This window comes from Pyrus communis, chromosome 13 (assembly GCF_963583255.1).
Source record: "Pyrus communis chromosome 13, drPyrComm1.1, whole genome shotgun sequence".
Classification (NCBI taxonomy): Eukaryota; Viridiplantae; Streptophyta; class Magnoliopsida; order Rosales; family Rosaceae; genus Pyrus; species Pyrus communis.
Window position 1 is genome coordinate 23,654,201 of NC_084815.1, and position 24,649 is coordinate 23,678,849.

At 38.3% G+C, this 24,649-nt stretch overlaps 3 protein-coding genes and 1 pseudogene across 3 annotated transcripts; 3 read left to right on the forward strand and 1 right to left on the reverse strand.

Annotated features, from left to right (window-relative positions):
- Positions 1 to 433: 433 nt before the first annotated feature.
- On the forward strand, positions 434 to 4,346 carry LOC137712823 (flavonoid 3'-monooxygenase-like). The gene is made up of 3 exons (XM_068451995.1): positions 434 to 908; positions 1,173 to 1,616; positions 3,557 to 4,346. Exons 1-3 carry the CDS (start codon positions 468 to 470, stop codon positions 4,205 to 4,207), a joined length of 1,536 nt encoding a protein of 511 aa, XP_068308096.1. The 5' UTR covers positions 434 to 467; the 3' UTR covers positions 4,208 to 4,346.
- On the forward strand, positions 4,242 to 6,832 carry LOC137712401 (protein CANDIDATE G-PROTEIN COUPLED RECEPTOR 2-like; annotated as a pseudogene).
- A 4,657-nt stretch (positions 6,833 to 11,489) lies between these two features.
- LOC137713672 (PLASMODESMATA CALLOSE-BINDING PROTEIN 3-like) lies at positions 11,490 to 16,253 on the forward strand. Its single transcript, XM_068453003.1, has 4 exons — positions 11,490 to 11,631; positions 11,965 to 12,201; positions 12,337 to 12,370; positions 15,065 to 16,253. Exons 1-4 carry the CDS (start codon positions 11,577 to 11,579, stop codon positions 15,387 to 15,389), a joined length of 651 nt encoding a protein of 216 aa, XP_068309104.1. The 5' UTR covers positions 11,490 to 11,576; the 3' UTR covers positions 15,390 to 16,253.
- A 200-nt stretch (positions 16,254 to 16,453) lies between these two features.
- Positions 16,454 to 21,687, reverse strand: LOC137712968 (chaperone protein ClpB1-like). Its single transcript, XM_068452184.1, has 7 exons — positions 21,431 to 21,687; positions 18,704 to 19,865; positions 18,388 to 18,569; positions 17,672 to 18,294; positions 17,301 to 17,580; positions 17,017 to 17,214; positions 16,454 to 16,926 (listed from the first exon to the last, which is right to left on the reverse strand). Exons 2-7 carry the CDS (start codon positions 19,830 to 19,832, stop codon positions 16,711 to 16,713), a joined length of 2,628 nt encoding a protein of 875 aa, XP_068308285.1. The 5' UTR covers positions 19,833 to 19,865; positions 21,431 to 21,687; the 3' UTR covers positions 16,454 to 16,710.
- Positions 21,688 to 24,649: the final 2,962 nt, after the last annotated feature.

Here is a 24,649-nt window from a genome sequence, read left to right on the forward strand (position 1 = left end):
TTCCTCTTAAAAACAGAAATGACACAAATGAAGAATCCTATCTCACATACTTATACAAACCTATGGCTACAAACAATCCACAAGAAACCCAAAGTCACATTACCACAAAAAATTAAAGATTAAACATAAAATAAAATAAAACCACTTGGAAAAGCCATGGCATATTCCTAGTCAAAACCAAAACAAAAATAATAATGTACACATAATATTCATATTAATTAATTCCCATCTCATCTTCTTACATATCCAACCTTCAAAAAATGTGCATCTACCATTCCTAAGTTCTAATCCCCAAAACAAAAAATTAATAACTAGATAAAATATAAGTGAAAATTCAACCTAACCCACCCAACAAATCGTACACGTTCCCAACCTACCCAGCGCACCCGAACCCTCCCTCTGTCTACCCTCCTATATATTTTATCCAACACCACTAAAAACTGGACTCCACTCACCATCTAAACGCCATGTTTGTTCTCATAGTCTTCACCGTCGTCTTTGCCTTCTTCTTATACCGGATCTTTGCCCCCGGCGGGAGCCGTCACTCTCTGCCTCTTCCGCCGGGGCCGAAACCTTGGCCTGTAGTAGGGAACTTGCCCCACTTAGGCCCCGTTCCCCACCACTCTCTGGCGGCTTTGGCCCGTCAGTATGGACCCCTCATGCACCTCCGCTTGGGCTTTGTTGACGTGGTTGTTGCCGCCTCCGCCTCCGTGGCGTCACAGTTTCTGAAAACCCATGACGCTAATTTCTCGAGCCGGCCACCCAACTCCGGCGCCAAGCATCTCGCTTACAACTACCAGGACTTGGTGTTCGCGCCGTACGGTCCACGGTGGCGGATGTTGCGGAAGATCAGCTCCGTCCATTTGTTCTCAGGCAAGGCTCTGGATGATCTTAAACATGTTCGCCAGGTCAGCAATCCGGCCGTCGTCTTCATTGACTTCGTCCCTTTTTACGTTGATTTTCCCTACGTTTCATTATTAATTTTCAAGCAATCGGAAACTGAAAAATAAAAGAAAAACGAACCAAATATTGTTTAAAAGCAATCGAAAACGTTGATTTTCCCTATGATCTTAAGTCCTTTTCTCAAAAGCGCTTTCAATCATTTAAAAGCACTTCTGAAATTTTTTCATTTGGGATATTTAATTACAATTTGTAATTGTTTAATATGATAGGAGGAGGTGGGTGTGCTTGCACATGGATTAGCAAGTGCAGGATCAAGGCCAGTGAATTTGGCGCAGCTACTGAACGTGTGCACGGTGAACGCCCTAGGGCGGGTGATGGTAGGACGGAGGCTCTTCGGCAACGGCAAGGGCGGCGAAGACCCAAAGGCGGATGAGTTCAAGTCCATGGTGGTGGAGATGATGGTGTTGGCCGGAGTATTCAACATCGGCGACTTCATCCCCTCCCTAGAGTGGCTGGACTTGCAGGGGGTGGCGGGAAAGATGAAGAAGCTGCACAAGAGGTTCGATGCCTTCTTGACCGCCATTGTTGAAGAGCACAAGAGGAGCCGCGGAGGGAAGCACGTGGACATGCTGACGACGTTGCTGTCGCTCAAGGAGGATGCCGACGGTGAGGGCGCCAAGCTCACAGACACTGAGATTAAAGCTTTGCTATTGGTACGTAGCTCCTCTCTCTCTCTTCCTTTTTGTTTGGACCGTTTCATATATGGTGACAAAAGGAAAAAATATCTTAATCTATATATTATTTATGCTTTTAAAAAAATAAGAGAAGTAATTATTTCAAACGATTTTTTATCTTCCACATACATTTTTGTTTGGCCTTAGAAATTAAATTTGATCAATTTAATTGTAAAAAAATGTGCAGAAAGTGATGTGCAACAATCAACCCATTTAAATTTAAATTACCTATCAACAAAATTCTCTTTGTTAATTAAAATAGAGTAAAAAGGTAATTTACTTTTTTATCGCAAAAGAAAATCATGGACGGTTTGTAATTTTAACATAAATTTTTTTATTACATGTATTCATAACATTTCTCAAATTTTTTTAAATAAACATATAAAATCCTCTTCACTCTCACGTTTTCTCTCATTCCCTCTATCTTTCATATTTCCCTCCAACTTCTCTCCCTTCCATATATTTTCTAAAAACAAAAAAAACCTACTTCGCACGCAAAGTGTGTGGGGGCCAGTAAATGACTTTTGCAAACACTATCTCGTAACAATTATTGAACTTGACAAGACATGTCAACCGACAAAAAAAATTACTTATCGGAAAAAAACCGACAAAAATTTATTTTTCTGAACAATTTTTTTTCCTCGTAAAAGAATGAGGGTTCTCTTTGATCTCATGATAATCTCGGAGATCCTTCAATTAAATTTATTTATTATATATCATAGGATCAGTTTTTATTAAGTATTATTTATATTTAATTTTAAATATAAATTATAATAATTTACAATCGCACGATATACGATAAATGAACATGATTAAAAAATTCTCGAAATCCTCACAAAAAGAATCCGAAAAGAATCCTCATTCCTCTTGAAAAAACCTCGGATGCCCTCGAGGTTTCTCTTTGTCTTAATTAATTTACTTTTTCCTCAAAAGAAAAGAGTGTAAAGTTTTTTTACCTTATTTAGTTTTCAATTTTTTTGGAAGACTGACAAGCTAGAAAGTTAATATGCACTATTTTGACTAATTTCCCCAAAATACAAAAAAAAAAAAAAAAACATTTTTACTATTTCTTCCTGTTTTCATATATTTGATAGTTTAGAAAAGTAATTTTCTTTTCCAGCTTACCTTTCTTTTCTGGTTGGCCACGTGACCTCTCTCACGTGAAACTTTAAAATATGTCATTAATGGATCCCCCGCTCCTCGACTGTCAAACTGCTACAAAAAGCTATTTAAATAGTTGGACCACGTTAGCGTTTAGCACGTGACCATGTGATGTCTGGTTTTTTTTAATGAGAATTCTGATAATCTGTAAATCGTGTTATCGTATATCATATGGTCAGTTTTTATTAGTTTTTATTTTTATTTAATTTTAAGTAAATATATTTAAAATGATTTCTGACCGTACCATATATAATGAACGGATATGATTCACGGATATTCAGAATCCTCACAAAAAAGATCAGGCAAGGATCCGGATTCGTCTGTTTTTGGCATTTTGCACCGGATCCGAATTTTTTTCCGGTTACTCGTTGATATTCCGGTATCTTACTGTATGAAATTGTAGTTCACAGGATACACCGCATGATCATAAATCTTTTCATACGCTTGGCATGAATTTGCTGATCAAAATTAAATTTTGTATGAAGAAGGGATCTGTCTTTTTATAATTATGGCATATTAATGTGCACGTTCTGGTTCCGTAAAATTGGTTCAGGTGTCTTATCAAATGTGGATAGATTTTTCAACTTTGCCGAGAACTTGATTCGGTACATTAAGTATAAAAATACTAGTCAGACATTTAACAAAATGTTCAATTTATTGTATTATGACACTTAATGTATTGTGTTGTGTTTCCGTCATAATAAAAAATTTCTTTCAAATACCAAATGACTGACCCATAATAATTTTCATGCACACAGAACATGTTTACAGCTGGCACTGACACGTCATCAAGCACAGTGGAATGGGCCATAGCAGAACTCCTTCGCCACCCCAAAATTCTAGCCCAACTCCAACAAGAGCTGGACCAAGTTGTGGGTCAGGACCGGCTCGTAACCGAATCAGACTTGCCCAACTTGACCTACCTCCAAGCCGTGATCAAGGAAACCTTCCGGCTCCACCCATCCACCCCGCTCTCTCTTCCTCGAATGGCGTCCGAGAGTTGCGAAATCAACGGATTCCACATTCCCAAAGGCGCCACTCTCTTGGTCAATGTATGGGCCATATCTCGCGATCCGGCCCAATGGTCAGAACCGCTCGAGTTCAAGCCCGAGCGGTTCCTGTCGGGCGGCGAGAAGCCGAATGTCGACGTTAGGGGGAATGACTTCGAGGTCATACCGTTCGGGGCTGGGCGTAGAATATGTGCCGGGATGAGCCTTGGGTTGCGAATGGTGTCTCTGATGACTGCAACCCTGGTCCATGGTTTTGATTGGACCTTGGCTGATGGGTTGACCCCTGAGAAGTTGAACATGGACGAGGCCTATGGGCTCACCCTACAAAGAGCCGCACCGTTAATGGTGCACCCGCGTAACAGGCTAGCCCCTCATGCATATAATGCATCATCGTCTTGAATTCTTGAGAGAGTTATGTGGTGGTGGTGATTTTATGGAAAATTTGTCGTCTTTGTTACTAGTATTCACGTTTGGTTTGGATGTTAAGTTGAATGAAATATTGTTTCTCCAAGAATTCTACAAGAAAGTTTGTCTAGAATTCTCTTTGTGTTGTTTGTAGGTAGAAGTGCTTCTTTGTTTGAGACTCGATGATCTACTCGTCGTGTCCGTTATTTTACTCAACATATCTTAGATGCATATAAGTATTTTAACCAAATCTCACATAAGTTACCCAAGAGCAAACATTGTAGTCAAGTCGGCTAAAAAAATGTGTTATCTTTTTAAATCCAAGTTTGAATATTCTTGTATATAATTTTATTTTAACAAATGATAAGATACACTAATTCATCTATCATATAAGGAGAGAAAATGTATAAACTCAAGACGTACCATAGCAATTCACCATTTGCCCCTACATAATAGATTACATAAGAATATCGGTAAAAATATAAATTATTTAAGGATATTCATTCTGCAAATGTCATTTAATCACCAAAACAATTAAGGATGAATGGGTTTTTTTAATTGGAAAAAGTAGTTAGATTATTTCTTTCCATCAATAAATGCCAAAGAAATTCTCAAAAGTGACGCTTTCTACTACACATATTTTGGACACAATTTTTATAATCTTACCACAAAAACTAGCATTAAACTGTACGTTGACTAAGAATCTTTAAATAATCCTATGTTGAGATCAGAGCCTCCCAGCTATCATCGACGGTCAAGATCAGAGCTTTTCCGTCGTCAGCTAGCCGGAGTGCCATGGTATCTGGTACGACGCCGTTCTGGTGGTTCCCGCAGTCGTTTTCGTGGTTTACTTAGCGTTCCACGCCAAGAAGAACGTCATCAAGCTCTCCAATGGAAGATCATACATCATGATTTCCTATTATGCCCTTGTGTGGGTCGCAAGCCTTCTCAACCTCGCCTGGTGCGCTCGTCAGGTTCGTGGGTTTTCAAATTTTGAAGGTTTTGCGTTGTGGGTTTGTACAGTTTTGTGCTTCGAGTACGATTTGGTGTTTGATTTTTCGATGCAGGCATGGCAGTGCTCAGGTGGGAATGTTTACGGGTTTTGCAATGCTGGGATTGGAAATTAGCTTGGTGGGTTTCTTGCTCCAGGGGAATTATGCAAGTGGGGTTGAAGCTTTAGCTCATACTTTCCTTGTTTCTGGGATTGTTGTTGGTGTCGATACATTGATCAATGTAATCACTAATCACTAATCAGTGTAATCGCCCTTTCGTTACATTGACGAAGAATCAACCATTTCGATTTCAGTTTTCCTGGTATATGAAATGCAATTTCTGTTACTTAATAGTGTGCTAGAATTTCGTTGCGAAATCCATTTTGTTACCTTTGAGCATATAGATGTTATGTCTGTAGAGGCAGAGTAAGCAATTGACCGATCACCTGCTGCTTCGGCCACTGTCAAAGCCTAGTGCTTTTCTTTTAGCACATTGAAGAAGTCTAGCGTTTGGTGCTTTTCTTCTAGCACATAATCGGTTTTGATCAATGAACAAGTCTAGCGTTTGGTTGTTTTAGCATGACATTGAGAATTCTTGTTGATAAATGTTTCGCGACAATTGTTTTTGTAATTGTATACATTCGGGTTTTTTCTACATCGTCATAATGTTTCACAACAATTGTTTTCGTTGCAAAATTCATTTTCAGGTAATCTATGTATTCGGGTTTGGGGTACCCCTGTTCATCGTTGGCATCGGAAGTACATTTGGAGTGAAGTGGGGCTTGTGGCACATCCACAAATTATTGCTTACTGCACTTTATGGATTCATATTGTTTGTGCATTTCTCAAAATCGACAGAGAAGTTACCTCGTGAGTACATTTCTAATTCCGCTTTTACTGCCTTTGCCGGAATTTTATAAATCTAATGTGCGGTTATCTTCTAATCTTCTACAACTACATCGTCGTAATGTTTGTACTTAGTGCTCTGACATCGTTTGGTTGCGGGCTTGCTGGAATTGGACCTAGTTTCGGAATCTGGTACACAAAATTAAGTTCAAATTTAGAACTATGATACATTCATTATCTCAAATTCTTGCAATTTCAACCTTTAATTTGTTCATATCCTGCAGGTTGTACAATTTGACAGATATATGCTACCACACACTCTATCTTCCTTCTCTGTACGTGATTTTTGTGGCCGATTTTTTCCAGGTGATCATTCTTCTCAATAATGGTTAAACAGCATTTCTGGGTTTTCAATAACTTGTGCCGTAAGTAATTATCGTGCAATTGCAAACCTACGTTGTGATGTTTACAGGAAGAAAGTTTTCTCCTGGAGAACGCGTATTACTCGGAGATGAAGGATGCTGGATTCTTTGACGCCGATTGGGATTAGTCCGTCGGACCATCGGTAACTTGTGAATGTGTAAGTTCAGCAGAAAGAAGGCTGACCTTTTGTATACTTTGTAAACAAGTTGAACAGATAAATGTTGAGTTTTGCAAGTAGGTAGAGGTTCCCATATAAATATGATTTGGGTGTTAATCGCCGTTTTGTACCTAATAGCACTCCAAAATAGTCATACTGCACTCCTTTTGATTCTCGCAATATGGAATACTATAATTGTTTCGATCCCCCAAATTTGTAAGGAGCTGCCAACTTCTCCTGAACTTTTATAACTAATCAATCTTATCTTTTAACTTTTATAATTGGGCAATTTTATCGTAAATTTTAAGGTAAATTACATAAAACTACCTCAACTATTGAGTCATTAACAGTTTCATACCTCGTATTTAAAAAGTTTCAATGTCATACCTTATCTTTGAATTTGTTGCGATGTCATACTTTTCCATCAGTTGTTTGTCAATTTCTCTGTTAAAAACTACCGTAACTTGAGGCGGGACACATTTTCTATTAAAAAAATAATAAAATAATAATTTACCAAAAAAAAAAAAAAACTTAAACACCGTCTTCCCCGACCCCCTTTCCTGCAACCCACCCCTTTCTTCCCCCTCCCGTCTTCCCCAAACCCACCGCGCACCCATCCTCCATCTCCTTCTCTGCACCCATCCTCCATTCTCCGCACCCCAAACACCATCTTCCCCGACCCTTCCCTGCAACCTATATCCCATCTTCCCCAAACCCACCTCTTTCTTCCCCCTCCCGTCTTCCCCAAACCCACTGCGCACCCATCCTCCACCTCCTCGCACCCACCCTCCCACTACTCCAGACTCATCAACCTCATCGCCGCCTCCCTCTCCGGAGCTATGTCTACCTCTTTGCAACCCAAGCGCGGTTACATGGCGCCGGAGTATCAAGAACAAGGCAAGGAAAATGGGGTGGCCCCGGAGAAGAGGACAAGAATGAGGATGAGGAGGTAGAGGGTGGTCAACGGTGAGTGCTTGCAGAGGAAGGTGCAATTAGGGTTTGAGGATTTGGGTTTGGGTGTTGGATAGGAGGAGGAAGAGGAGGATGATGACGTGGGTGGAAGTGGTTTTAGATTTGGATTGCAAGGAAGGGGGGTCGGGGAAGATGGTGTTTGGGTTTTTATTTTGGGTAAATTATTATTTTAATAATATTTTACTAATTTTTTAATAGAAAATAGGCCCCGCCTCAAACCACGTCAGCATTTAACAAAGGAATTGACAGACAACTAACGGAAGGTATGACATTGCAACAAATTCGAAGACAAGGTATGACATTGAAACATTTTAAAGACGAGGTATGAAACTGTTAATGACCCAATAGTTGAGGTTGTTTTATGTAATTTACCCTAAACTTTAATTTTATAATTGTAAAAATATAAAATTATCCTTAATGTGACCAACACATTTTTTTTTTTATTTTTAAATTCTTCTTCTTTCTCGCTGGTTCACTTCATACATTTTTTGTTTCACTTTTAGTGTTTAGGATTTAGGCGGGGGAATTAGCCAATTATAAAAGTCGAGAGTTCAGTTAAAACTAAAATTCAGGGAGAAACTAACCAATTATAAAAGTTCACTGGGGTATTGAGCTAAAATTAAAGTTTAGAGAGAAAAATAGCAGCTCCATACAAGTTTCGGGAAGGAAAGCTATCACGTCCCGCCCCGGGGTGGATCACTTCCCGAATCCGCTCCACCACCGTAGCACGATATTGTTCGCTTTGAGCTTACCATTCCCTCACGGTTTTGTTTTTGGGAACTCACGAGCAACTTCTCAGTGGGTCACCCATCATGAGATTGCTTTAGCCCCCTTCTCGCTTAACTTCGGAGTTCCTACGGAACCCGAAGCCAGTGAGCTCTCAAAAGGCCTCGCGCTAGGTAGGGATGAGAATATACATTTAAGGATCACTCCCCTGGGTGATGTGGGATGTTACAATCCACCCCCTTAGGGGTCCGACGTCCTCGTTGGCACACCACGACCAGGGTTAGGCTCTGATACCAAATTGCCACATCCCGGGCTAGGACGAATCACTTTCCAGGCCCGCTCCACCACCGTAGCACGATATTGTCCGCTTTGAGCTTACCATTCCCTCACGGTTTTGTTGTTGAGAACTCACGAGCAACTTTCCAGTGGGTCACCTATCATGAGATTGCTCTAGCCCTCTTCTCACTTAACTTCAGAGTTCCTATGGAATCCGAAGCCAATGAGCTCCCAAAAGGCCTCGCGCTAGGTAGGGATGAGAATATACATTTAAGGATCACTCCCCTAGGCGATGTGGAATGTTACAAAAGCCGCAAATAATATTTTAGGGTTTATTGTTATGTTAAATAACTACGTTACTTTGAAACAAAAACGAAAATTACAGACCATCTAGAAATTTTAGGGAAATTACCAAAAATGATCAATTTTGTTAATCTTGGAAGCAAAATACGATTTTTCCCTAAATTTTTATAACTAGCCAGTTTCATCTTTTAACTTTTATAATTGGCCAATTATAAAAGTTGAACATGTGATCAGTTAAAACTAAAGTTAAGGGAGAAACTGCTAATTATAAAATTTCAAAGGTGTAATAAGCTAAATTAAAGTTTAAAGAAAAAATTGACAACTTCTTATGTATATTTTTTAAGTATAAATAGGTAGTTATTATATAAAATATAATAAATTACTTAAATCCGTATGATCTCCTTAAACTCCCACCTAAGCGCTATGCCTAACCGACCGCCCAACAAGCAACTAGCGTTTTTAAGAACATAATAGGGTGCCATTGAACCCCCATCATTGGCTCCACACTGTCTTCATTCATCTCGATGCATCCACTGTCTTCGAGATCCTCAAATCTGTTCTGCACTAACCTGTCAAAAACATTAGTACGCAACAGACGCATGGGCACTGGAAGACAATGATAAAAGAAAAAGAATCGATCGGAATTGAACATTTTATTACCTAGACAAATAAAAATAAAATTTGTTTACAATTTCTTCTCCTTTTTAATATAAATTAGTAGAAAATTAGAGTACAAATTCGCTTATATTAAAAAAAAAAAAAATTGATCCTTTAATCCTTCCCTCTCACTTTCTTTTGCCAACGTACGTGACACATGAATGAGATGGTCCACACCACATTACTACATTACAAAAAGATGATGTATAAACTGATGACGAAGAAATGAATGCGGTTTGTATTTTGACAAGGGGTAAAAATAGTTAAGGACTTCATTACAAGTACATATAATTTCGTTTCCATAATATAGAACATTACGACACGGTGACATATGAACGTAAAGATAAGTTACTTTAGGTAAAAAGAGTTTAGTTTTAGCTACGGTTTTTAGAACTCAATTTTAATTTCATTTTATCTTGTAACTTCAAGTCATCACTTTGACTTGTTGACTCCCTCTTATCCTTAAAACTTATAGATCGCATTCTAAAATATATATGTGAGCCAACATTCAATAAGACTATGCCACATGTGCAATAAATTTGATTATCCGTAATTATTCAATAATCAGATAATAGTAAGTTTAAAAGAAATTGAATAGATGAAAAAACTAAAGGAAATTGATTTGTCCGGCTCACCCAAATCAAACCCATATAAGAAACTAATATATCTAATGTAATGTGTTGCGAATTTTAAGTTTTATAAAGATGAATTTCAAATTCCAAGAAATAAACTAGAATTAAAATCAAATTTTAAGAGGCAGAGTAAAATGAAGTTAAGTTTTAAAGAATAAAATAACAATTTTTGAGTTACAATAAAAAAAATTAAAATAGGTCGAAGAGATGTAATTCAAAATAAGTATAAAAAAACTGTTCATGTAACGGAAAAAAAATAAAAAGAAAACTAATGGAAATTTTTGAAAATTTTGAGTTTTAAAGATAAAGATAAAATAAAAAGTAAAGTGAATAATACTATGATTGACTTTTTAGGCCAACTCCAATAGAAGAGTCCAGAGGGTCAGAGGGCCGAAAATAGCCCGAAAACCATCTCCAACCGAGGGCTAGGCCAGAGGGCTGTGGAATTTGAGAGGGCCCTATGGAATCGGAGCGGGTTAGAGGGCTGGCCAGAGAATATAGCATTCTTGTTGGTTATAACCGATAGGAATATATTTATATTAAAAATTAAATGTATTCATGTCGGTTATAATCGACAGGATTGCTTAAAAAAAAAAATTGAATACAACGGCTAGCTGTATTCAATTTTTTTTTTTAAATTCTTAAAAATTCTAATTTTTTTCCTATAAATAGCTAAACCATTCATTAAATTTAAGTTCTAATTTTTTTGGTTTTTTGGGTCAGTTATTGTTGTAATTTTTAAATTTAAGTTGTTGAATTTGAATTTAAGTTGCTGTAGTTTTAAAATTTAAATAATAAATTATGTTTGGCCCTCGGTTGGAGACAGAGGCAAATATGGTCATGTACTGTTAATTAAAATATTAATATCTTTGAGAATCTTGGAGGCCTAGAGGGCTAAAACGAGTCCTCTGGTCAGCCATCGGTTGGAGATGTTCTTAATGTAAAAATATGATTTTTCGTTTAAAATGAACAGTATCGGAAGTTTTTCGTTAAAATGAACTGCTTACTTTAATAAAAAAATCACATTTTTACACTAAAAAGTCAATCTTAATACTATTCTTTTTACATTTTATTTTATTCTTATAGTTAAAATTTAAAATTTTTAAAATTTTCCCATTAATTTTCCTAAAAGAAAAAGCACCCGCGAGCCGACACTGCACACAGAGCCACTATCACCGCACCGTCAACATCACCAAGTTTTTTCCGTTTTTATATTTTATATATTGGTTTTTGTGTTTCTAGAGATATACCCATGTTTCCTCTTTTCTCTCACACCCTCATCCCACCTCTCCTTGTCTCTCTCTCTCACTTCAGAAGTAGCTAGATTGCTTCGAGCTCCACTGTTAACTTACCACACACTACGCTCTTTCTCTTCAAAAATGGCTGCCCTTGCTTTTGCAGCTCTGCTTCTCTTAGCCATGGCTGGCCAGTCAAGTAAGAACACATTTACGTATTTTCCATGCATGCATATATCTTTTTTGGTGAAATGGGTATTTTTTCTCTGCCATATTTCCTATATTTTACTTATCTAATGAAGCCAATAAACTATTTTAGTTTTTTAAACAATGCCATTTTTCCTCGTTTGTTTCTAATTTCTAACTTGTATTTATGTTATAAGATTTCATATTTCTCTTAAAGTTTGCATTTTTGGCGTTTCAAATAAAAAGAAAAAAAGATCTGGTCTTTGGTCTTCCTACCATCTATAACCTCAACCCTTTTCATATTTTGAGTCTGATTTATTTATTTGTGGGAATTGTATTTGTGCAGGAGCAAACTGGTGTGTTTGCAAAGATGGAGACCCTGCAGCCCTGCAGAAGGCACTGGACTATGCCTGTGGAGCCGGGGCAGATTGCAACCCCATAAAACCCACCGGAGTATGCTACAACCCCAACACTGTCAAAGCTCACTGCAGCTACGCCGTCAACAGCTTTTTCCAGAAGAAGGGCCAATCCACCGGTACTTGTGACTTTTCTGGCGCTGCAACCCCTACTACCTCCGATCCTAGTAAGTCCCCCAATCCTTCTCTTTTGGGTTTAATTTTTTTAGCTTTTTGGTTGATTTTTTTGGGTATAAATTAATTAGATTAAAGATTAAAGTTTAAAGGTGGTAACTTTTTTTAATTTCTTGGTGTTTGTACAGGCTCAAATGGTTGTACTTACCCTGCCAGTGCCAGGTATGGTTAACTTGCACCAAATTTATTTATTTATTTTCAGTTTTTGAAGGGTTTTATTTTATTTGTCTATCATTTTTTTTGTTAATTACTACTGCTTGAATCTTTTGAATGTCTTCAATTTGATGCCTGACACTCCACAGTCCACAGTACTTACTCTGGATTTCAAATTTTAGGGGGCAGAAACACAATTATAAAACATAAGTAGAACTGTAGGAAAAAGCACTTTTATTAAAAGACAAAAAATATCATTTGAAGGGACAAAGAGTTACCCTACTCTTTTACCAAAAAAAAAAAAGAGTTGCCCTACTCCATTTAGTAATTTGACTGTAAAAAACTCAGGTTAGTATTTTCTTCTGCTGTGTAGTTACATTCCATTAACCGAAGGAGAAATTTTTTTGTGTCGGGACACGGTTTCTTAATCTAGTGTCATAATATAATTGGTTGAATATTAAAAAAAAAAAAATTCAATCACTCATATTATGACACTTAGTGTACCGAATGGTATTTCCAGTAAATTGAAAAAAATTCTCTAACTGAAGAGCTTTCTTCTTATACATTTGACACCTTTTACTTGTTGAAGTAGGGCCTTTGGGCACCATTGTCTCATTATCGTTGAAAAAGATGCTTATTTGAACTAATAACTGTTTTTATTTTAATATACTCAACATAAAAATGATTTCCTCGCTCTTTTTTCCTTCTTTGTTCTCTCTTGATGTTTCGTTTGCTTTTATTTTCGTTTGCTTTATTCATTCGAAGGCTTAAAATGGATAGAAGAGTGCATAGGAAGAATAATGATGTGGACGTGCGAAAATCATTTCCCTTTCATTATACTCCATAATTATAAACCAACACCCTCCTTTTTCTTTTTGCTTTGTTCAGTCTAATTGAGCTCGTTTTACGGTTTGACTAGGATTGTAAGTTGCACCATGATTCATGACTCATTGCCCATTTTTTGGTACTGGAGCTCAGTAAAATTTCCCAAATAATTGGGTATCCAATGCTTTTTTTTTTAATCTTGTTGAAAATAAAAAATAACATTAAAAAGGGTAAAAAAAAAGTTGGTGCTGAATTACCATCTTGCCCATGGCAAACAAAGACATTGCCTTTTTGGCTTCAGGCGCCGTGCACTGCATTTTTCACATTATGCAATACATGGTCTGTGACCAGAGTCAAAATTCAAAAGTTGTGGCCACAAACATCTGTGGTAAAAGAGCTTTTGTCCTCGTATATGCTTTTTTGGGATGCTCAGTGTTTTGGAGATTTGAGCCTGCTTTTTTCAAGTTTTGTATTCTCGACGGCCGTGCCTTTTTAATCCCGCTCCACCATGGTTTAAATTTGCCTGAGCTTAAGGATGCGGCGTCTCGGACTAATAATGCAATATCCTGTGTTTTATTTTTTCTAGAAAAGAAATTAGAAACAATTGTGCATGAGTTTATGAATCTTATCCGTGACACTTGCATGGCCGTTTGGAACGCCAATAGAAATACAATGCCGTATGTTTTAACTTTCTCACGTGGCATTGTGTTATTGGTGGCATTGCGGATGGCGCATGTATTATTGTTCCTTGTCTCTCTCCTTTTGCTTTAAATTTTCCCACGTTTATGATTGTCTACATTTGATGCATCTCATTCAACTGTAAAATAATTCAAACATTTTTAATTAGTACTTCCGATAATTTTTTTTAATTCAAAAGCTTTCCGGAAATACCTTTGATGCTAATGTACTTTAACTACTTTTGTTTAAAAGTAGTGCTGAGCTCCCTCCTCTCATACATTAGTGGATTTGGACGCAGTATGCAGATGGGGCGTACCGTATTTAATATTAGTGATTAATTAATAATTTTCCCCTCTCAAACAATGTTTAGGAGAAATATTTCAATGGGCCGGGAAAACAGTATGGTACACCAAGTGTCATAACACAAGTGGAGGGAAAGTTATTTTTTTTCGTAAGTATCCAACCACTTGTATTGTAATACTGTGTGTTGGGGCTGTGTTCTTGGCATATTGAAAAATCTCTCCTAAACAAAGTACTTAATGGAATAGGAAATCAATAGCCTTTGAATCCGCAGTAAGTGACTGATCTTCAATGGAGAATCACATTTTGCTGAAACGGCGTATGTTTATGTGAAAATCTCAAGTGAGTCATAGTTTTCTTCATAAAAATGAACATAGGGACTCAGTGACGTCGAAGCAACATACCACTTGGGTCGCACATGCCTAAATATGATCCGAAAAAATATTATGTTTTCTTGGGTCGTGACAGTGCAGCATGGCATAAAATGTTCATTATCTTCGTCATCGGATGCAACTTTGAATAGTAATTCATATCTGTGAACGAGTTTCTGGATGAAGATCAAAGCTTGCTTTACCGGCATCTCTCTTAAGGTTGACTGCTTTTGCAATATCATGCATGTTCCTTTACACCCCATTTCATATGATGGAGATTATCCATCCCGAAGAGTGGTTTGTAGGATCTCCGATGAGCTTTATGCTGCGCGGTCTCTGTTCAGGCACTGCATAAGCATATGGCATCGTAAATTTTCATGTAAAATTGTTACATGTTTATCTTCCGTGAGTTTTATTTCATATTCTCTCATTCTGTATGCTTCACATGATCATGTGCGTGCAGCTTCGATGTTGGCATTTCTATTTGTTGTGTTTGGTCTGTTAAATATTGCTTTACTTTCTCCTTCAGCTCCTCAGGCACAACTCCGACAACACCATCTACTGGAACCGGCACAACCCCAAGCACCGGAACTACCCCAACCACCGGAACAACCCCGACCACTGGTAAAACACCGACCACCAGCACAACACCCACAACTGGCACAACACCTACAGGCACCACCCCATACACGTCAACTCCTGGAGTACTAGGAGGCATTGGCACGGGAGTAGGGCCATCCGGAGCTGGCATCACCACGGACGACAGCGGTGTGATTAGACCTGTTGACACTACTAGCTTGTTTTCTTCTCTCCTAACCCTATTCTTCTCAGGCTTGATGCTTTTGTGGGACTGAAAAGGAATTTAGTGGACGTGAGGAGGAGGTGGAGGCATCCAAATATGGGCCTCAGTACAGACTTAGGACAAAAGATTCAGAAAGCTACATACACATATATATACATACATATATATATGTGTGTGCGCGCGTGTGTGCATGATTACTTTTGTAGTGTGGTTACAGCCTGAACACGTAGAAATGGAACTTGACTTCAACTAGGAAGTCCCAATGCAACTATATTTGGATGCCTTCAACCTTAATGCTGAATCAAGTGGATGGAAACAAAATTCATTTGGGCAGGGCTTCGAATTTGGCCTTGATTCGTGGTTGTGGGCAATATTTATCGTTGGAGTGGGTCGGATTCACTTCCTACAACTCGTTTTCCATGATGGTTGTGCGCTCCTCGACTTACCCGCGGCTGAGCCGCCTTACTAGGCCACGCCTGTGGCGTCTTTTCGATGCGGGCAACATATTGTCTAGCAGTGGTGTTGCCCTTGATAGGAAGACGAGCTGATTTGTGGTTCTATTCTTGGATTAAATAGTTTTATTGTTTTGTGGTTGCTTGGACAACTTGTTGCGGCCTTCTTGTTTTAGCAATGGTTGTTGTGACCTCGCTTGTTTGAGCGACGGCTTTGTGTGGACATTGAGTACCAAATTTGATGTCTCTTATCGTCTTTGCATTAGATTTGATCACTGGAGAATATGTACCTAATACGGCATCATCGGGTATTGTTCAGTTCTTCTCTCTTGTATTGTTTGGTTCTTATGAATCAAGTCACTCTGCCGTTGCTCTTCAAAACAAAATTCATTTGTTTTAATTTTATTAAGTATACATACGAATGTACGTACTTAAATTTATAAGATGATGTATCGTTAATGGATCATAAGGTATTTGTTGATATTGGCGATACTTTTGATGAACTTGGTTGCGTAAAGAGCAGCTAACCTCCATTATATTGAGGTCTCAATCTTAGTAAGAGAGCAACACAATTTTTATCAAATTTAAGGGCGGAGTATTTTTGGAGCTGTATAATTTTCATAAAATCACACACAGATTTTAACCGTTGCAACTGAAATTTTAGCAGTTATAAGCGAGATTTTAGCCGTTAGATCTTTAATCAAGATACACAATAAGATACACCGAAGCATATTACAAAGGACTTTTAATTATACAAAGCAACCCAGTACAAGAGAAATAAGACTCAAAAAACACAGTTAAAACAGTTGGAACGTCATTACAGACACGCTGCAGAAAACAGAAGAGTTTCCTTACAAGTTGACAACCTATTTTACTCATCCATGTCAAGATCTTCATCCATTTCCTCAATCTTCATCTTCTTCACAGCCTGATCGGCATCACATCCGACTTCTGCCCCATCGCCGCATCCACAAGCCCTCCGTTCTTCTCAACCCTATACACCAGCCCGCTTCCGGTTGGCGCTGCATCTATGAACACGGTCGAGTTTTCATCTATTTCTTCTCGCACCAGCATCCGCGACAACTCCTTCACCACCTTCTTCTCCAGCCATCTCCTAATAGGTCTGGTACCGTAAACCTGAAAACGAAAAGAGTACTCGTTTAGTGTTTCATATCGCACAGGAGTATGCAGAGAAAAGATTTTTGGATTCGTAAAACCGATACTCACGGGATCATAACTCTCTTCCAGAATGTTATCCAACGCTGCATCGGTGAGTGCCATAGCAATGCCCCTCTCGGCCAGTCGGGCTGCAACATCTTTCATTTGCAATCTGGCAAGCTTCCTCAGTTGATCGCGAGAGAGAGGGTCAAATACAACAATCTCATCGAGACGGTTCAGCAGCTCAGGCCTCAAGTGCCTTCTCACCTATTCAAGAATCAAACTAGTTAAGTATTGAAAGAATGAAGCGATACGCAATCATAATTCAAATTTGGGGTAACCAAAGATGATACCTCTTGCATAACTTCATCGCGAGCAACCTGCATCGAACACTTGCCCATCAAACCAGAGAGGAGATGTTCTGCTCCCAAGTTTGAAGTCATGATGATCACTGTGTTTCTGAAATCAACTGTACGGCCTTGTCCATCGGTTAGTCTTCCATCATCCAAGACTTGCAGGAGTGTGTTGAAAACGGCGGTGTGAGCCTTCTCCATTTCATCAAACAATACAACACTGTAAGGCCTCCGCCTCACGGCCTCCGTGAGTTGCCCGCCTTCATTGTGACCAATATACCTGTAAAATATGAATGAGTCAGAATTCATTCATAATGCTGCAGCTGAGCTGACAAACATGCTCGAGCGAAGAAAACTATAAATGCAATTACCCAGGGGGAGCGTCAATTAAGCGCGAGACAGAATGTTGTTCCATATACTCGGACATGTCAATTCTGACAATCAGATTCTCGTCATCAAAAAGTTGTTCAGCAAGCGCCTTCGCAAGCTCGGTTTTACCGACACCAGTTGGGCCCAAGAAGAGGAATGAACCAGTAGGTTGTTGTGGCCTTCCTAGCCCTGCTCTTGACATTAAAACCGCCTCGGCGACAGCATCAACTGCCTGGTCTTGCCCCACTACTCTCTTATGCAACCTTTCCGCAAGTCCAATTAACCTTTCTTTGTCATTCTGGCCAAGCCGTGTGACAGGTATGCCGGTCCAACGGCTTACCACCTCTGCAATTTGTTCTGGTCCAACCGTCTCTGTCAAAATCAAGTTTTCGGCAGTACTACCTTCAAGTTTTGCGATGGTGGTTTCCACTTCCTGAATAGGGCCACAACTCAAGTCAGCAGCCCTAGCCAAATCATATCTTCTTTCGGCCTCTGCTAAAGCTACCAAGAGCTCTTCACGCTTCTGCTTAAGCTTTCGAAGCTCATCAACCCTTTTCTTCTCCTTTCTATACTTCATCACCAGTGGCTGAAGCTTGTCTCTCAGTTCATCAAGCTCTTTTCGCACCTGTGAATAAAATGGCAGGAACAACGAACATAAGAACAAAGAAAGACTTCATCAGACAAATATTCTCTAATAAGTTATGGATCAAGTAATCACCTCGACAAGACGAGCTTTGCTAGCCTTGTCCTTTTCTTTCTCAAGTGCATGAAGCTCAACTTCCAGCGGCATCCTCTTCCTTTCAAGGTTATTGATTTCTTCAGGTTGGCTGTCAAGTTGGATTCTCACATTCGCACAAGCTTCGTCAACTAGATCAATCGCCTTGTCAGGGAGATGTCGCCCTACAAAACAAAAGCAAAGAGGATAACTTCAATACCAAGTAATTTTATACAGAAGGTTAATTTCAAAATTGAAAGCTTACAAATCCCTAAACATAGAAAAGAGACCACAATTGTTAGCTATTTCTAATTTATACCTGTGATGTAACGACTCGAAAGCTGTGCAGCAACAACAAGAGTTCTGTCCAGAATCCGGACACAGTGGTGACCCTCATACCTCTCTTTCAAACCTCGAAGGATGCTAATTGTATCCGGAACACTAGGCTCCGCCACATAAACCTGCTGGAACCTTCTCTCAAATGCAGCATCCTTCTCTACACATTTTCTGTACTCCTCAAGAGTTGTTGCGCCAATGTACTGAAGTTGCCCCCGTGCGAGCATTGGCTTGAACAGGTTGGCTGCATCCATGGATCCCTCCGTCCTTCCAGCGCCAAGAACAAGGTGAATTTCATCAATAAACAGAATCACCTTCCCCTCAGCCTCTTCCACTTCCTTCACAACCACCTTTAACCGCTCCTCAAACTCCCCTCGATACTTGGCCCCCATATCCAATGCAATGAGCCTTACATCAGCCAGATTACTAGGGGCATCCCCACCAACTATCCTCTGAGCCAGCCCTTCAACCACAGCAGTCTTCCCAACTCCCGGCTCTCCAATTAGAACGGGGTTGTTCTTAGTCCTCCTCGAAAGAATCCTCACCACTCTCCTTATTTCCTCGTCACGGCCAATAACCGGGTCAAGTTTTCCAGCCTGCTCAACAAGGTCCCGTCCGTAAGTCTTCAATGCCTGAAATGTAGTATCCCCAGAAGCACTCTCCACCTTCTTCCCGCGAAGCTTTTCGACTTCAGATTTCATTCTGGCCGTGGCAATGCCGGCTTCCTTCAATAAGTCACCAATCTTAGAATCCTCAAGAAGACCAAGAATCAACTGATCAACGGCCAAGTGTGTGTCCCCTCTTGTCTTCTGCGCTGACTGCGCTCTCCTAATCACTTTGATGAGAGATGAACTGGCTAGGACTTCATCCGGCGGAGGTGACTGAGATGGGAGCTTCTTCAGGGCCTGGTTGAACACCCTCTCCACAGACTTCGCAGCGTCTACACTGCCACCGGCATTGGCAATGGCTTGGCTGAAAGTGCCACTGGGATCAGATACCAATGTGGTTGCAAGATGGAGTGGCGTGAACTGCGCATGGCCAGCATCCATGGCCAGGACATGAGCTCCAGCAATAGTCTCATTGGTCTTGTGCGTAAGCTTACCAGGGTTCATTTTCCTTCACCAATTTATGATACCTAACAAGCACTGCAAACAACATGGGTGAGATAATTAAAAAAAGGGTTCTTTAGATTTAAGTCCTTGCAACTTCTAAATAAAACGCAACTTCTAAAAAAGGGTTCTTTAGATTTAAACACTAGACAAAAATCCACATATATTATAACTTCTAAATAAAACACAAATTTTAAATATGATGTCATGTTGGATAAAAGATGTCCATGAATTTGTGTTTATTTAATTTGTTTAATATATTTTTAATTTTGTGTGACCTCCTCCAATCCAAAGCCTAATAAGATCAAATATATACGGACATATATTCTACATTTATGTATACTAATACCATTAAAATAAGTAGGTAAATTAATTTTGTTACAAATTTAAAAAGTAGGCACATTAATTTTCATGTAATCATACAGTAGGTAAATTATTTTCATAAAATTAAACATACTGTTTTCAAAAAATTAATTTTCATAGTAGGTAAAATTTTTCATGTAATTATACAGTAGGTAAATTATTTTCATGAAATTAAACAGTAGATATTGTTTTAAAAAATAATAATTTTCACAGTAGGTAAACTATTTTCATGTAATTATACTGTAGGTATAAAATTAAACAATGATATTGTTTTCATAAAATTAATTTTCATAGTAGATAAATTATTTTCATAAAATTAAACAATAGATATTGTTGAAAATAAACACTAAATTAGGCATATTCAAATTGAAATTTATTGTCAAAATTTTAAAAATTTCCAAATTAATTCCTCCATCTAGAACCATATTTCGTGGCTACAAGACCTTGCCAAATTCAATGCACGTGATCAATTAAAACAAAATTACAAGAACTTTCCATACTGGCCTAGATGGGGTATATTAGGGATATAAATTATTATTAGCATTCTAAAAATCTCATTCTACACTTCAAACTTTCTATTAGAAAAGAAAGATACACTTGTGAGGAGTGTATAATGAGATATTTGGAGTGTCAATAATACTTCCTTTAGGGATCTAAAAAATATAAAAACGGACGAAAAAATGAGTTTGGAGGAGGAAAGTTAAATTTTTCGGATAAAAAAATACAGTAAAAATTCAAAAATTATGTATAAGTTCCTTCAGTTTAAACAAAACTTAGAATTTTGCAATTCAAATAAAAATTAAAACTCTCCATCTGGGTTTCTTTAATTTCAACTAGAAATAAAAATATTTTATCTGGGTTCTTTTCAATTCAACCCAAGAACACAAAGAACCCTTGATCAAACCTTTCCCAATTTACGAAACTCATGAACTTCTTCAATTTTCCATCTTGGCAACACGCAATTCAAATAAAAATTAAAACTTGTTCACCGGGGTTCCTTTCAATTTGATTCAACAAATATCGAAAGGCGAAAACAGAGCGTATAAATAAAACATGCAATCATTGATCATGTCTTCCCAATTTACGAAATTCTTGAACTTCTTCAATTCTTTTTCCGAGATTGAAAAACGACAGAGACTTTACTACTTCAATTAATTCGTTCAAAACCCATATGGAAATCAACTCTAAAAACTCAAAGATTCAGAGAGAGAGAGAAGCAAGAGAAATCTTGGACGTACCTTATGAGGAGGAAGCTGAAGCTTTTCTGCAACAATGGCGGGTAAATACACAATTGCGTTTCAAGAATTTGAAATGGTATTTCTTTCGGTTGATCGAATCGTTGAGTTTTTTCTGACGGGTGATTGTGAGTGAGAATTTAAGGAGGAGAAACTCCACTGTACCGGGTACGCTGAAAAATTTGCAGTGACACATGAATGTGACGTCCACACCACGTTACTACTTTACAAAAAGATGATGTATAAGTTGATGACCAAGGAATGAATGCTGTTTGTATTTTGACAAGAGGTAAACTTAGTTAAGCACTTCGTCACAAGTACATATAGTTTTGCATCGGATAGAACGACACAGTAACATATAAGAATGTTATTAGCACTAAATTTGAGCCAACATTATATATGTGAGCCAACATTCAATAAGAATGTACGACATGTGCAATAAATTTGATTATGCGTAAACATTCAATAATCAGATAATATTAAGTTTAAAAAAAGGGAATTGTTATTAGCACTCTAAAAATCTCATTCTACACTCCAAATTTTCTATAATATGAAAGAAAAATTACACTAGTGAGGAGTGTAGAATGAGATTTTTGGAGTGCCAATAACACTTCCCTAAAAGAAATTGAAGAGATGAAAAAAAATTAGAAAGGAAATTGATTTGCTTGGCTCACCTAAATCAAACCCACACATAAGAAACTAACATATCTAAGGTAATATGTCGTGAATCAAATTGTGTCTGAGGGGGCAAAATGCAACGGATTTTGAATTTTAAAGAATAAACTAACTACTTTTGAGTTACAATGAAAATATTATAATTAAAATAGGGGTAAGTTACATTTTACCACCTCAGATTTGAGATCTATTGCAATCTCATACAACATCTTCAAAACATTTCACTTTCATACCTCAAGTACTATTTTATTTCAATATAATACATCCGTTACATTTTTCATCCATTGATTCGTTAAAAGCTGACGTGACTGCCAAATTTATGCCACGTGCCAATTTTATTTATTTATTACCTTATTGAAAAATATATATATATTTGAAAACCCAAAAACCCGTAACCTTCATCCCCTGCCTCCCTCCCTCCCTGCACTTTTCATCCCTCCCTCTCCACGCATCTTCCTCCCTCCCTACACCCTTCATCCCTTCCTCGCCATGGATCAAACATTGCAAATCCCTATAATTCCACGTGCCATGCTTTGAAACAAAACCTAGCAAATCCAAATCCAAAAACCCATTAAAAAAAAAGAGTTAAAACCCAGAAACCCATTCCCCTGACCCTCGTCCACTCTCCTCACTCTCTCTCTCTCTCTCTCGAACCCCAAACCCCCAAAATCAGACAAACCCTAACAATCCATGGCAATTGGCAGAGATAAACAAATCAAAATTATCCGAAAAAAGCCGATAAGATTAAGGAGGAGCAGAGTATATTAATGTGTATGAATCAACATCCAACCACATATCCACATTTTCTACCAGAATTAACACCTAATTCTCACTAAAAAACTTGACCCAAAAGAAAAAGAAGAAGAAAAACTACACCAAAAGGAATCATCATTCACTTCATGTTGAATTCCATAAATTGAAATAAAAGGAGATGATCTATAAAACCGAAAACTTCGAAATACTTGAAATGGGTTTTTGATTCTTAGAAACCACTAAAAGGAATCATCACTCATTCTCTTTCTCAAACCCCAAACCCAAAAAAAAAAAAAAAAGCACCACTACCACCGTCTGCGTTGTTGATGAAGTGGGAGGCTGGATTAACGGTCAAACCGACTGCTGGAACAACGACTTGGGACCTTAAAGATTGGAACTTGCGAGGGCGGGGGTGTCGATGGCAGGTGGATGAATGAGGCTGTGATGAGGGTGGGGGAGGAAGGGCAGATGAAGTGGGAGGTGAGCAGTTCGGTGGTGTTGGGATTGGGGGTGGGGATGAAAATGGTGAAGGGAATGATTTTTGGGAAGGAGGATTTGAGGGTTGGTGGGACTTGTGGGATTGGGTTGCAGGGAAAGGGAAGGGATCAGGGAAGAAGATGATTATTATTACTTTTTTAACAGGGTAAATTATTATAATATTTTAAATGTATTTTTTTTTGTCACGTGGCATAATTTTGGTAGCCACGTTAGCTCTTAACGGATCAAATGGATGAAAAATGTAATAGATATATTATATTGAAATAAAATAGTACTTGAGGTATGAAAGTGAAATGTTTTGAAGATGTTGTATGAGATTGCAATAGACCTCAAACCTGAAGTGGTAAGGTGTAATTTACCATTAAAATAGAGTTTAGAAAAGCATAACTAAAAATAAGAAATTACAAGCTTATCCCCCGCCCACTCGGCAGCTGCTGGGTTGGGTCTTAGCATGGGACACGTGGAATCCCATGTGAATCAGCAAGGATCACCTTACAAGGCTAAATACTTATGGGTGACCGATAGTGAAGTAATACCGTGAGGGAAGGGTGAAAAGAACCCCTATTGGGGAGTTAAAAAGAACATGAAATCGTAATCTGCCATGTTAAAATTACCTTATGGGGAAGTCTGTTTGATATCCAAAAACTGCCCAGCAGCAGTCGGGATTTTTTTACCTAATTTAAAATTTGAAAATCAAGGAAATTATTTACTCCATCCGACTAGTTCCGGGTTCGAGTCCTGGGTAACCCATTAAGCCATCTCCAACCGAAGAGTCCAGATAGCCAGATGGCTGAAAATAGCCCGAAACCGTCTCTAACTGAGGGCTTGTGAGCCCCACAGAATCTAAAAGGGCCAAAGGGCTGGCCAGAAAATCAGAGCAATCATGTCAGATATAACTGACAAGAGTATAATTAATATAAATATATTCATGTCCGTTATATCTGACATGATTGCTTAAAGAAAAATTTGAATCCAACGGCTAGCTGACTTCAATTACCGTTGGATTCAATTTTTTTTTTTATTCTTAAAAATTCTAATTTTTTTCCTATAAATACCTAAACCATTCATTCACCATTCATCGCAAAATTTTCACCATTCCTACACCATTTCAATTCTTATATTTTCTTTCCTCTTTCAAAAATCTATCTTTCAATTTTTTCAATAATTTTCAAATGGCCTCGTCTACAATGAAAGGTAGGGTTTGGAGCCGAAAAGAAGAATAAGTTATTTGCAAGGCTTATAGATGGGTGTCGGAAGATAGTGTGAGGGGGAATTGTCAAACAAATGACGGTGTTT

What these genes read in the sequence shown, in the direction of transcription:
- LOC137712823 (XM_068451995.1), top strand. Translation starts at nt 468, where the DNA reads ATGTTTGTTCTCATAGTCTTCACCGTCGTCTTTGCCTTCTTCTTATAC. An exon ending in ATCTTAAACATGTTCGCCAG is followed by an intron (nt 909 to 1,172) that starts GTCAGCAATCCG and finishes TTAATATGATAG; the next exon opens with GAGGAGGTGGGTGTGCTTGC. An exon ending in AGATTAAAGCTTTGCTATTG is followed by an intron (nt 1,617 to 3,556) that starts GTACGTAGCTCC and finishes TCATGCACACAG; the next exon opens with AACATGTTTACAGCTGGCAC.
- LOC137713672 (XM_068453003.1), top strand. Translation starts at nt 11,577, where the DNA reads ATGGCTGCCCTTGCTTTTGCAGCTCTGCTTCTCTTAGCCATGGCTGGC. An exon ending in CCCTACTACCTCCGATCCTA is followed by an intron (nt 12,202 to 12,336) that starts GTAAGTCCCCCA and finishes GTGTTTGTACAG; the next exon opens with GCTCAAATGGTTGTACTTAC. An exon ending in ACTTACCCTGCCAGTGCCAG is followed by an intron (nt 12,371 to 15,064) that starts GTATGGTTAACT and finishes TTTCTCCTTCAG; the next exon opens with CTCCTCAGGCACAACTCCGA.
- LOC137712968 (XM_068452184.1), bottom strand. Translation starts at nt 19,832, where the DNA reads ATGAACCCTGGTAAGCTTACGCACAAGACCAATGAGACTATTGCTGGA. An exon ending in GCAAAGCTCGTCTTGTCGAG is followed by an intron (nt 18,295 to 18,387) that starts GTGATTACTTGA and finishes TTTTATTCACAG; the next exon opens with GTGCGAAAAGAGCTTGATGA. An exon ending in GCGATGAAGTTATGCAAGAG is followed by an intron (nt 17,215 to 17,300) that starts GTATCATCTTTG and finishes ATTCTTGAATAG; the next exon opens with GTGAGAAGGCACTTGAGGCC.